Genomic DNA, 14,548 nt, shown 5'->3' on the forward strand with positions numbered 1-14,548 from the left:
GGTTTTGTTTCTGTTTTTTGTGAAATACACTAGAAGTTGAGGAAGGGGACACATTTCACTTTTGCAAGATAACGGCGTCCTACCATTAAAGGAAAGGCATGGGATGGGACACACTTGGGTTTAGATCCATTTTCACACCTACTTCTGCTTTGCTTACATTTCTTTTCTCTCCCAGCAAGTACCAAAGAAGACAAACACAGAAGACAGGGAATAAAAACAGCAAGATCAACCTCCAGGGGGCCACACCCAGCCTTTCTGCCTGCGCAGGCTGTGCCCTGGGCTGGGAGTGGGCAGCTCACTCTACAGCCCCCAGGCAGCATCAGAAGGCTGCCAGCTCAGAAAGTTCAGAATGGGTGGGCCAAAATTAACAAATTAGAATAAATTACAGTGGGGGACGGGTGCATCGGAGTGAACAAGCAACTTAACCTCTGCGAGCCTCAGTGGCTCGAAGAATGGGAGGGTGAATCAAATGTTTCAGAGATTCCTGTTGCATTAGAATTGGGATATATGAGAAAGATTTGGTCATGTTCAGGTAGACTATTTAATTGTATGTTTGCACTCCTAGAATGAGCAGAGATAGCACAGGTGAAGAATATGTGGCCTGGAGTTGATAATTATGGAAGAATTTAAGTTGAATGGGGTCAGCTCTATGCCCATTGGCAACTTTCCTTCTGCCCACCAGTGTAGAAATAGATATGCAAAGACTCAATGAGGCTCACCTGGACTTGGGGTGGAGAAAATCACAATAAATTAATTTGCCCTGAGTCAAGGTTTTGGCAGTCCAGCCCTCTATATGAAAGGTTTGTGACCATTGTGTGATCAAATAGCCCTGCCTGAAAACAAAGGGACAGTTCCTCGAGAATTTCTTCTAACTGGTCTTATTATGAATTAGTTTTAACAAACTCCCAAAACATTGTCTTTCTCACAGTCAAGGGTTTGTACACATGTAGAGCACCTGGAACGCTCAGACACTTCTGGCTGGAGTGTGTCAACCAGACCCGAGAAAGCTCAGTGTTTATTGTCTTGTTTTGGTTTTGCCCTATCAGATCTTTTTTTAACCTTTAGACATTCCTTTATAGGTGGCCTAATAAATTAATTTTACATTACAAATAAGTAATCCCTGGAGTGGCTTTGACACTGTCCTCTGCTTTTCTGAAACAGAGCCATCACACTGGAGAATCAACTGGTGATCCTTGCAACGACAGCGAGTGACACTGGGGCTTACTACGTGCAGGCTGTCAATGAGCGGAACGGAGAAAACAAGACAAGCCCATTCATTTATTTGAGCATAGCAAGTGAGTTTTGAAATTCCAAATGATAATTCTGAAAGCAATAAAATCTTGCTTAAATTGATAATCACTCTCTGATGGGACATTTTGCAATAAATCTTATCTCTCTAGTATAGTAATTATGCTTCAATATTGATCCAATGTCAGTAGTATGGAGAGCTTTAGGGCTGCTGCTTCCTTTGAAGTGACATGTAGAAAATGTGAATCTATCTGATATTTCTGAATGCAAGGTCTTATTTGTTTTGTGGATTAAATAATAATTTTGCTTTTGTACACTGTTAATGTATATATTTTTTAACAACAAAAAATTTTTGACTTAAATTGTATCCATGAACCTTATTTGGGACTAGATTAGGCACAGGTTATGTTCTTCTCATCTAATAATCAAATATTTGAGAAATATATTAAGTTATGTTAAAATTAACAGTATTAAAGCAGAATCACTCGATCATATTTTCTACCTGATTTAACTAAAAGCCTGACTCATGAAGAGAATACACACAAATCACAGTTCCATGTACAGTTCATTTAAGGACTTTTTAGTTTCCTCCTTAGTTTAAATGTTTGGCCTTTGAAAGAATGCTTCATAAATTCTATTAGCAGAGTTAATTGCTAGAGAAGGGGGAAATAACCAAAAGCAAGAACTCTGAACTAGACTAGATTCAAACGTACATACCAGAGGGCATGTCATCAGATGTTTGCAGCATGAAGCTTCATGGTATGAAATGCAGTTATTATGCTTTTGGTAAAATACAGTCAGGAAATAGTTGTGGCAGATGGTAAATTTCAAAATATTATGATCACGTCCTACAAGAATGAGTTATATTGATTTTTCTATGTAGTAGTGGCTTTCATCTTTTTAAAAAAACACCTTGAAGGGATGGTTTTCCCTTTCAGGTAGTTTGAAACATACATGGGATAGGGTGATAGTGCTTTCTTCACATGGTCCTTGAGGGATACAATTGCTTTAGGCCCAGTAGAATGTACTGGGTGCATCTTTGTAGCAAACACTGGGTGCAGGAGTCTGTGGGAATTAACTGAGTGAGCTCTTGTATGCCCACTGCATTCCTGGTGCATGATCCTAAGTGGCCCTGCTGTGTTGTCATCCTGCTGTCAGCTCCTTAATTTAAGTGATTGAATCCTTCTCTCTAGATCATACATTGGGTGCAGATTTAGGATAAGTAGCACCTTTTTAATGCTTTGGAGAATTATGCACATTGATTAGGTGTGGGGTTCACAAAATCCAGTGCATGATATACTGCTATTTAAAGGACAGTCTGGATCAAGAATCATAGTGGAAATGAATATAATCTATGAAGATTTTTTTTCAATTGCGATAATAAAGGATGGAAACTGTATTATCAAGTAGATTGTGATTACTTTAATGATTTTCAAGTTTTACAACTAGAGCCATTTATTGTTTAGCAAATCTGATTCAGCACTCAATTGTAATATAAATACCAGCATAATAATAGGTCAAAGGAAGTGGAATTCTAGGTCAGAAACAAGTGTATTTGCTTTTATCTGTTAGTAGAGGGGAAATAAATCACTCCACAAAATTCTGGTTAACATGATGCTAACATCACAAAGTTATAGAATCCTCTGCATCTAGTAGTTTCCTTCATGCCTACTCTATAGAGGCTAGTAGAAAATAAAATTAATACAGTGAATTTGAAAATTGCTATACTAATGCAATACCATGGTGTTAGATAATTGGAATATGTAAATTTCTTTTCAATAATTTCAGTTTCTATCCCACCCAAAAAGTAGATTGGAAGCTGCTCATAAATATTATAATTAACTGGCTTGCATTTTATTCCCTTGTATATTTTTATCTTTTCTTTGGCACCAGGTAAAATGCGTATAAGGTGAGATATAAGAAGGTTGATGATATGGACTTATTTTAAATCTTAGGAGAAAACCTGCACTTTGTTTTCTTATATATTCTTTGCTTTTTATCAGGACCAGTAAAATGTGAGAAGAGGTTAAGGAACTTACTACCTTATTTTAATTCTTAGAAGAACCTTCCTATTGACATATTGGATTTAGCTAAATGTTAGATGGCACCCAATTAACCATTTTCTCACTAAAAGTTCTATTTTGAAAACCTCTATAGGTTAAAAGTCTTTATAAATAAGCAGAAAATCTCAGAATTCTATGTTTAAATTTTGCTCCTTTCTGGACTGCACTGAGTGCTCTAAGTGATGGAAACTAAATTTCAGGACCTGGCTTCCCATCACCTTGTGAGGCTGTGAATACTGAAGGACACATCACCTCACTAGGTGTGTTTTGGAATTAGATATTCTCAAGACCTATTTATACTGGTAGTAAGATAATGTGTGTTCTGCAGACTTAGATATCTTTTTTTTTTTTTTTTCTGCTGTAGGCTTTTGTAAAAACACCAAACAAGATTGATGAAAAATTTTAAAAACTTGCCAGCCAGCATTTCTGAAGAATCAAAAGATATTTCACCCAATTATCGTTTAACTAAGATAAATTTTTCCTTGGTGTCGGCAGAATAAAGTTGGGAATCTTTATGTAGTGAATAGGATTGGGATGGTAGGATACCAGAAATTAAATTCCTAGTGGATTCTACTGTAATTTTAAATTGGAGAGTGTCATGTAGACCCACCTTAGGTTTCCTGTCATAATAAACTGTTCCTTCTGCAAGGACAGCAGAGCATCAGAGTGGAGTAGCAACCGGGTTAGCCTCGTCCCAGAACATCTGAATGAGTGATACTGTATCACCCAGCAAACAGGAGGAAATAATATATTTTCACAACTGTGTACTTAAGAGTTCACAAACCTCACCACCTTTTCAATTGCTAAATATTTTGGCTACACTTGAAGCTTATGGGAAGCAAAAGATAAAGGAGGTTTCGATAAAAATAAATAATTTTTTTAAAAAAGCATGACTTACAAGTGAAATGCGGTCCCATAATGGTACTGCCTGCTGTTTGTGCATGTTTAGTAGACAGCATTGTTATTTCTTAACATTTCTCCCCTTTTTGTGTGGTTAGGAAGATAAATTACAGCATGTTTCATACATATATTCCTGTCAAGAAGGAGAGGACTTCTCTGAACTGTCCATCCCCCTGCTCCCAGTGAAAGCTTGCTGCCATCTCAGGGGTGGATTTGCTTTGAAGTTTTAATGCGATGTGAAGCCAGCAGATGTTAAGGACATAGGTGGGACTGTTGAAGCATCCTGCATGAATTTTTCATAGCTGGCTCCCACAGCTCAGGTGCACACTGGAAAAAGAATGGGCTGAACTTGCCTGAGAGTAGACATTTCTATTCTGGGTCAAATCCAGGCAAGCTTTATAAACCTGTCAACCTGTTTTTGGCTTTCACTTTGAAGATTTTACATTGAGTTAACTTGTATATATCAGATCTTCCAGACTGAATTAATATGTGAATAAGAGTTTCTTCTTTAAAAAAACAAACAAAAAAAAAAAAAACAACCAACCTTGAATGAGGAGATGAGAATTTTGTACAGTGATTAATCAATCATTGTTTAAATGCCATTGTACATACCTTAGACACATCATCAGTTCTGATCCAATATTCAAAATGTCCAGTGTAATGGGATTCTCTACTAGGGATGAAACTTAGATTAAAAAAGAAATGACTGACTCTCTCTGTCCTGTTTTTTTCACCTCTTTCATTTTAATGTCTCCTCTTCAAACAACATTTGCAGATAGGCTATCGTTTCAGCTGATCCTCCTTCAGGCTGACAAACCCTTGCTTTTAATTCTGAAGACCACTTAACATTCTTTTGTCCTCTGTAATGCTAATTTAACTGCAGACCTCATATAGGTTTAGTAGTTGAAAGTGGATTCCTGAGAATAATATCTAAGAACAGTCATCTGAGAGAACTGCCCTCTAAAACATGGCTTTGTGTGCCCAGATAAAATTCTATCTTATTTTCCTTGTGCCTTTAACATTAAAGGGAGAGAAGGATGCAGGCATAAGCCTTTCAAATGGACTCTGACATGGGTTTGATTCCTAAAGCAATGGGAATGGTTTGAAATACAGGCATCCCTAATTCAAAATCAAAACTGCTCCAAAATGTGAAACCTTTTGAGCACTGATATGATGCCACAAGTGGAAAATTCTACACCTGACTTCATGTGAGGGGTCAGTCAAAATGCAGGTGCACAACGCAGTTTGTTCAGTGCCCCCAAGGGAAAAAAGATCTTCCCAGTCCCCTTTAGCTGCTAGTAATATATATGCAAATATTCTAAAATCCAAAAAAATCAAATTTGAAGCACTTCTATTCCCAAGCATTTCAGATAAGGGATATTCAACCTGTATTACTGAAAACCAATCTGGTTACTGTCCCCACACCACATATGAGTAATTCAGAATCAAGCTACAGCTTTATAGGTTGTGTGATACCTTACTCCCAGAATTTTCAGAAACACAAATAGGAAATGTATTTCATAGTAAAGTCATGAGTTTAATCATTTAGCCATGTATTAAATCTGCTAAGTGGGGTATGTAAGGAAGCATGAGGCATGCTCTGGCCCTGGCCTCCTGGCACTTGTGATGGACAGAACTAAGTCTAGGCTGTGGTCTTGAAAGCTTTTTTATAGGCACTCCATCAGTAAATAAGCCTTGGGCATTTACCCCTAATATGTAAATCAGTCAGGGTTCTCCAGATAGAGAATGAATAGGATATGTATATAAAAATATGAGAGGATTTATTAGGAGAATTGGCTTATGCCATTGTGAAGGCTGAGGAGTCCCATGACGGGCTCTCTACATACTGGATGCCAGTAGCGTGGTTCAGTCCAAGTCTGGAAGCCTTAGAACCAGGTAAGCTGATGGTGCAATTCTCAGTCCGAGACCACAAGATTGAGAGCCGGGGTGCCACTGGTGTACATCCTGGAACCCAAAGGCTAAAAAATCTCAAGTTCAGATATCCATGGGCAGGAAAGAAGAGTCTATCCCAGCTCCAGTGGAAGAGTGCAAAAGATTTACCTTTTCCTCCAGTTTTGTTCTCTCCAGGCCCCTGGTGCATTGGATGGTGTTTGCCCATATCAAGGGCAGATTGTTCCCACTAGTCCACTCAGGCTTACGTGCTATTTTCTTCTGGAAACACCCTCATAGACACACCCAAGAATAATGCCTTGCCAGGCTTCTATGTATTCCTTAATCTACTCAATTTGACACCTAAAATTAACCATCACAGTTAGTTACTTATAAATTATAAGTATTAACTATCATACAAAAGAGATAAAGGTGTAATAATATGTAGAGCTAGAGCTGGGTCTGGACCTCACAGACCCCTCAAGCCCATTCACAAATCCTTCACACGCGGGTCTATAAGCTAAGTAACTGGACAAAATGGTCCTTGGAGCCTTGGTTGAAGAAGGAATAGTCTTTATTCAGCACACACTACACTATGAGCTAGGCAATACAAAAAGAAACTCAGAAACTCAACAGCTACCGGCAAAAACCAAAGAAAAACTGAAACTGAGCAGCTGCCAGCAGAGTAAACATGCTCTATTGTTAGACATGAGCTCTCTGCTGCCAGCCTGCTTCACAAACTGCAGAACACACAAAAGCAATAACTAGAAAGATACATGGGTGCACATGCACACTAACTCCACCCATACACAACTTGTTTACAAAGAATTAAGAATGTGCTGCTTGAACTCCCAACCAGACCTGAGTCAAGGGAGCCTAACCAAACTATTTTATTTTCCCCACATAATATTTTAAGTATTTTGCTAATCATGAAAGTTTCATTTCGTCTCTAGTTCCTATCTCATTCATGGCACACTTTGTGAATAAAAGTCTGTATTTTATTTGATCTTCCTGATAATGTTGGCTTTTGGCTAAATTCTTGTAACATCTGGCTACGTATAATTGTTTTTCCCTGTAATATAGCTTGTACTACAATGCAGGAATCAGCAATGCCTTTGTTGTCATTCATTTGTGCTAGCATTACTAGTAACTCAAATCTGTGTGGCTTCTTCCCAGGAATAGTTGTATATCTAGTTATCCACTCTGTGTGAGATTTAGTTTAGTTAAAACTAAATATACAGGGCTGGCCCCGTGGCTCACTCAGGAGAGTGTGGCACTGGGAGTGTAGCGGCACTCCCGCTGCGGGTTCGGATCCTATATAGGGATGGTTGGTGCACTCACTGGCTGAGCGCAGTGCAGGCAACACCAAGCCAAGGGTTGCAATCCCCTTACCGGTCACATAAAAAAACCGCAAAAAACTAAATATACAAGTACATGCATTCACCTATCCAGGCAAAGGTAAACTATAGTCCACTAGAAAGTTCTAAAAGCAAACACTGTGAGGGCATCCTGTTCACTTCTTTGAAAATGAGAATTTTCAGATCTTCCCTTGGGGTAGCTTGCACACAGAGTATGACATGGGGCCATCCAACTAGTAGACCCGATTCTGCATAATAAAAAGCATTAAAGCTTAGTTTTCTTCTTATGGTTTCAGTTAAAAAACATAAATAAAAATGCCAGTTCTAACATTTTGTTTCTGAACCCCAAATATATGTATTGGTGGATTGTGAATGAGGTTTAGAATAAGAATGCAGCTGGTGACTCTCAACAGACTTCAGTAACAACAGCAACAAGACAGGCCCAAAGCGATAAAGAGATAATGAGGCCATAATTCTCTCCCCACCACCCCCACGAAGCAAAACTGGGCTGTTTCTGTTACCTACCCATGCTTTCTCCACTGTATTTCCATCTCTTCTCATCCCAAGATGTCTTTCTTTTCCCCTGTGTGATTTATTTCAACCTAATTTCACAGTTGGTAAATCTTAGGGAATTGGGTTAAACCATGAATTATAATTTTCCCTCAACTTTTGAACAAATTTGGGATAGTCCAATATCCCCAGTCTCCCAAAGCAACAATCACTCATCTATGAGTATCGCTTGGGGTACGTAAAGGAGGTAAGAAGGCATATAAAATTTTCAGGCCGTCTATTTACAGGTCCTTTCATATACTCTTTCTAAAAAACAATCTGTCTGAGGATATCTGAGGTCCAGGTGGCTCTTTTCACAATTGCCCCTCTCACTGTACAAGATGGAATGCTCATGTCTTACTCATCTTAAATCTTTAATATAGGCATTATCTGAGGCTATAAATGTCTAAGTGCTAAACAAAGGGGGAATTTTAAATATCATAGCAGAATTGAAAAAGTGAAGGACTCTAATAACTGGGAAATAATTTCATAAATCAGGTGTCAATTCTTTGCTCTCTATAAAATGAGGTAGGACCAAAATCCATCGTCAGCTGACATTTAATTACAAATAATTTTTAATGATTGCTAACTCTGATATAGTCCACTTGGAAGACATTTCCAGCCCCTTTGCAGTTTGGGGGGCAATGTGAGTGGAATGAAGTATGTTACTTTCAGTCCAGGTGTTTAAGAGCCAGCATATCACCTTGACGTTCTCCCTTCCTCTTTGGGGACAACTGTGGCCAGGCATTGTATTGAGATGGTAGAGCTACAAAATGAGAGTTGTCCAGATATTTGAATTAGCACATGGAAAGAATGGCCCTGGAGGAAGGCCCCGGCAGAACTGGACTTAGTACGAGTGAGAAGTGAACCTTTGTGTGCTAAGCACTGAGAGAGACTTCAGAGTGTTTTCATTATTGGAACAAAGATTCACCTATCCTAACTAACAAATTACCCTGTGACTTTTGATATAGAACTCAGAAGGAGTTTAAAGAATTAAGGGATATTCTATAACAAATTCCTTCCGTTCTCATCTATTGTTTACATGAACAGCAGTTATATTTATAAAAAAGAAAAGCAGGATCAGAATTAGGGTAATATCCATCTCTTTTCAGAGATGCATTTCCAATTTTTTTCTTTTATATTAAACTATTCACCAAAATTTGTAAATTTGTAATTTTATTCTTTTTGATTGAGTGCTGGTAATAATTGTAACAATAACTCAATCTAAGAGAAGGTTTTGTTTTTTGTTCATTTTTTTTTTTTTTAACCAAGAACCACATGTTTGCTGGCTAAAATTTGAATTTATATACATATTTTTCAAAGGCTATGATAGGGTGATCAATAAAATACACTGAATCAATAAATCTAATAAATTAGGATAAAATTCCATTGGGGGAGTAGGATGGAAATACAAGTTCAAGAAGAAAAAAAAAGGAATAATGTAAAATTTCTATAAAAAAAATTAGAGCTTGTTACACATATTTTTTAAATGAGTGATGATGTGTATCAAATCTTTGGACCTGCTCCATCAAATATTTAGATTTCTTTGAATACATGCAAAAGTACTGTAGTCGTTTTATTAAAATACACTGGAATATTAAAATACTAAAATACACTAGAAATTATATTTACAGTTCTTCAAATTTATGATGAAAAATTTTAGTGTCAACTTAAAATGTGGGACAGATGTACAAATTACAAAATTCTTTTAGGTGATGTAGGAGCAAAAACTGTCCCAAGCTGTATGCAGATATGAAGATAATTTATAAATAAGAGTACTGTTAAATGATTCTCCAAGATCATAGGTAGAAGAAGAGCACCAACATTCCTTGAGTACCAGATAGATGTTTTCACATCTGTTTTCTTTCCTAAATTCCACAGTAGCTCTGGGAATTAATGGTCAACTTTATTTCAAAGCTGAGGACCCTGAGGCTCTAGAAGTTTAGGATATTGACCCAAATCACAAAAACAATAAATGGGAAGAAGGATTCAAGCCAAGGTTTATTTGACCCTCCAAATAAAAGGGGAGCAGCACATGCCCTGGAGGCTGGGTATAATCTTGGTGTCAAAATGTGTCCAAATGAGGGAAGCCCAAGGAAAAAGCAAAATTCAGGAGGGAAAGTGGCCATCCACTGAGACTTCCTTCCCATTGTCCTGGAGATTGTCTGGCAAGAGCTCTGCCAAACCTAAAACTTAGAAGGGCTTAGTTTTATTTTTTAAAAAGGAGAACTTCCATTTTGATGTCATAATCACTCCTGACAAACATTCAATCTAGGTAACACTAGAGTGTAGTCACGTACATGCAGCTCTGGAGCTGGTACTCTTTTATAACCCTTGTGAGGCATCTTTGGGTGGACAGTGAACACAGGTTTGGCTTAAGGGTGTAGTGGGAGATGAGACCGGTGTCGGTGCTTACCGATGAGCAGCAGAGCAATAAATTACAGTTTATAATAGGAGTGGTTACTTTATTATCATCAATAATGGATTAGACACCACATAGGATATAGTAAGACATGATCTGTCCCAGTGGATTTACAAGACTGATGTGCATGATTATACTCCCTAATTCCCAGGTATTAATATTTAACTGTTGTGGCAGATTTTACACAGTGAGTAAATTTCACCCAGGGAGTAAGACAAACACTTGGGAGAATTCATTAACCAAGCAGAACTGACCAGTTGGATTCAGTAAATGGGCCATAAGTATTTATTCACTTCTCCCAATTATGGTATGATTATTTAAGGGCACAAATTACCGTAAGGGTTTACCTAATCAAATTTTTTTTTACAGACTCCTCCACAGAGCTCAGCTTTAATAATTCCTCCAAACCACCTCCCCTTCTGCTCCCGTTAAATATACCAATTTAAATTATTATATTCAAATATTTAAGCATAGGAGTCCTTTAATTGTGGTAGTTTTAGGGCTGGAACTTGAAGTAACCCCGATAACTTCTGCCTTTGACTCTGGGATCTAATATCAACCTTAGTCAACAGGCTGAATTCAGTTAACAGGGAATTTAAGATAATTTTATTGTAGGCTCATAATATGTAAACAGAACATTTCAAAACTCATTTTGAGATTGACTCAACATTACAGGGTACTCATACAATATCTTCCTAGCTCTGATCACTTTGGATTTTATATTCATTGAAGTACTTTCCCCGTCACTATACTTGATAAAATAAAATAAGATAATTTTTGGAGGGCACAAACAAGGGGGATGGAAAATTGAATTTTCCTTGGTCATTTTATAAACTCTAACATATATCCATTATACATCTTGTCTGGGAAAACCTTAAAATGGTTATTGGCTAAGATGATACCAATCTTAGTCTAACAGCTAACTAGTTGTAAAGATAGTTTGTTAGTTGTCAATATAGTTAGTTTGTAAATATAGTTGTTATATAACTAGTTGTTGTTATAACTATAACTTGTTCATTATAAATATAGTTTGTTTGGGATAACTATATTTACCTGGTAATTGAATGCAAGTGTTCCTGGTCAATTCTCTGGTGTTCAGCTTCCAGTTATTTTCTAGGATAAATAATTCTACTCATGCCCTCACAATATTATTTTTCCTTTTCTAGTGAGTTCAAAATTCCAAAGCAGCTAATTAAGAAACACCTGTTTAGTTTCTCTTCCTTCAGAATTTTTGAGGTTTTTCAAAATCCAGATTATCTTATTTGCTAGACTAAATTGTCTTTTTTTAAATTGGTTATGAACATTCATGAGATACAAAGCTGATTGTCACCCCTCGTGTCCAAGATGTGAGGCCAGATCCATACTGGCAGCATGCCCATTACCACAAATTACGTTTGTACCTTGTGTCCCCCACCCAATTATCCCCAACCTCCCTCTCCCTCCCCCTCTACTCCCTACTCCACTTTGTATGCCAAGGTATGCTCTCTCCCTCTGCAAGTGCAACACACCACTGTGGTCTTTCTTTCCTTCCTTTTTTTTCTCTCTTAGCTCCCACTTGCACTATTGGTGGGACTGTAAATTAGCAGTATGGAGGTTTCTCAAACAGCTACAGATAGATCTTCCATACGATCCAGCCCAATCCCACTTCTGGGTATATACCCAGAGGAATGGAAATCATCATGTCAAAGGGATACCTGTACTCCCATGTTCATCACAGCTCTGTTTACAAGAGCCAAGACATGGAACCAACCTAAATGTCCATTGTTGGATGATTGTATAAGGAAACTGTGGTATATATACACCATGAAATACTACTCTGCCATAAAAAAGAATGAAATTCTCCCAAAGAATGAAATAAGCCTGACTAGGAAAGAGAAATACCACATATTCTCACTTATAACTGGGTGCTAAGAAAGGAGGAAAAAAAGTGAGAAAGAAAGAAAAGACCACAACAATTCATTGAACTTTCAGAAGGAGAGAACAAACCTAAGGTTACTAGAGATGGGGGAAAGGAGGGAGACAGCTTGAGGAGGTATAGATCAGGTAAAGGGCATAAAGGAAAAAATCAAGATTTGTAATAATGAATATGCTAATAATAAAAAATGATAATATGGCATTTGTGTCGAGGGCAGGCCTGATGTCCTATATGTTAACTTCAATTTCAAACTTTAAAATAAGGACAGGAAGACGTGATTTGGCCCAAAGTATCATGAAAGCATTTTATAGCAGTAGTAACAACAGCCATTTATTGAATGTCTACTATGTATCTAGTATGTAAATATTAAACCTCATTTAAAAAATTAATCCCCTTTAAATCATCATAAAAAAACCCAAAAACCAATGAGGTCAATATTATTCCTATTTTACATATGAGGAAACAAACCAAAGGAATAAATAACTTGCACAAGCTTAGACAGGTAATTAACCCAGATCTGTCTTCCTCCAAAAAGACTTTCACCATTTTACTCATTGAGATTATTTATATAGCAGAATCGTTTTTGACTTTTAAAATCATATTGAAATTTCTTAATCTGGCTGCTGCTTTTGTGTACGTAGCCTAACAATTGGTCACCTTTTGATAACAGTTCAGTTCTACCTTTGCCACTTAGTCAGAATGTTTTATTACTGATCACTGTAAATGATGTTCTTTTGGCTCTTATAGAAGACAATTACAGCAGGTAATTAAAACTGTAGATCTTTACAATGTGGTTGAGAATATTAAAGCGTTAAGGAAATCAGGTAAAGTATCTGTCAAAGTGAAAGGGCACTTTGCTTCTCTAAAGACCATTCTCAAATCCCCAGTGCTGGACTTCTCACTTTTCCAAGAACTCTTTGTATTCTACATATAAAAATAATGTAACATATCAGAAATTATAGGAACCAGAAATTTATCCAAAGATGTAGACTTGTTGTGTATGTTGTAATTAGTGAGTTCTTAGCAATAATCTCTGCCTGTGATTCTTTGTTATTTCAGGTAATTATCTGCCTATATATTTTTATCATTTATAAACTTCAGAAATGTCCTCTTTGGTATAAAATCGTTTCCTACTCTTAGAGCCTTGTATAGCTCTATATGGTCATAGGAAGGCATAAGAAACCCTATGACCCATGATAGTATAACTTGTTATTTTGCCCAGGACTATCTGGCAAGTGTGGCTTTTTAAGATGGATTCCAAAGAATACTATTTTACATAGCTTTATAGAACCATAAATATGTGAGCTAGGAATTTTCTGGTTCACTAGTGATAGGCCTGAATCATCTGGGAAGTTTGAAGCCTATAATAATGGTTTTGTGATTTTCCTAGGGAGTAAGATACAAACACAAAACCAGAAGTGCAAAACTCTAGTGAAACTCTTGATAGAATGAACATTTTCTTATTTTGGTTCCCAACTTGGACTTAAAGAGTAGGTGTTAGAGCTAGAGAAGAAATGAGTCAGTAGTGGTTACCCTCTCAGCTGGCCTGTGCCATTATTCGTTGTTTTACTGATATGCATTTTGTTGCGGAGTACCCCGCCTGGTGTTAAATGCCCCACACTGTGCTGTTCCCTGCAGTTTCCTTGAAAGATTGTTGTACACTGTTTCCCCAATGGGATATCACTCTGTCTTATTAATTCAGACAGGTTGAATTTGGGAAAGTTTCCAACACAAACGTGCTTCAGGATTCAAACTTCTCCCTTTCTATTCTTTGAAACTTTAGGAAGCATCCCCATTAGTCAGAATGATTTAGGTGTAGAAATCAGATGCATAAGTTCACCTTTACTTATTAGTTCATTTCAGAAAGTTGGAGCAGTTTCACACTTTATCCTGCTCAAGAAAACTTAACTTCTGAATTGAGAATATGTCCTTGGAAAAAAGAATTATGCACAAATGAAGTGCATAACTATCATAAAGAAATACAAAGTGAATACCAATATTTTGAGCTTTTTATTCTTTATTCATTTTAATTATAGTATTTTAAAAAATCATGACAGCAAACATGTTCTTCATAGAAATCGAGGAAGCAGCTCTACTAACTTGAACCCTACACTGGTGTTAAGATTGGCTGGATTATAACCTCTTAAGCTTGTATCTGCAAAAATGATATTAGGCCATTTTGTCCCCATTGGCTCCTGTTCTG

General features: G+C 37.1%; 1 protein-coding gene across 1 annotated transcript in view; it reads left to right on the plus strand.

Annotated features, from left to right (window-relative positions):
* The window catches only part of SDK1 (sidekick cell adhesion molecule 1), a 983,203-nt gene that overhangs the window by 570,896 nt on the left and 397,759 nt on the right, over positions 1 to 14,548 (plus strand). Inside the window, exon 5 of the mRNA XM_063090679.1 lies at positions 1,162 to 1,295. Within this exon, the coding sequence (XP_062946749.1) occupies positions 1,162 to 1,295 (134 nt within the window). The remainder of the gene's footprint in view (positions 1 to 1,161; positions 1,296 to 14,548) is intronic.

This window comes from Cynocephalus volans, chromosome 3 (assembly GCF_027409185.1).
Source record: "Cynocephalus volans isolate mCynVol1 chromosome 3, mCynVol1.pri, whole genome shotgun sequence".
NCBI classification, from domain to species: Eukaryota; Metazoa; Chordata; class Mammalia; order Dermoptera; family Cynocephalidae; genus Cynocephalus; species Cynocephalus volans.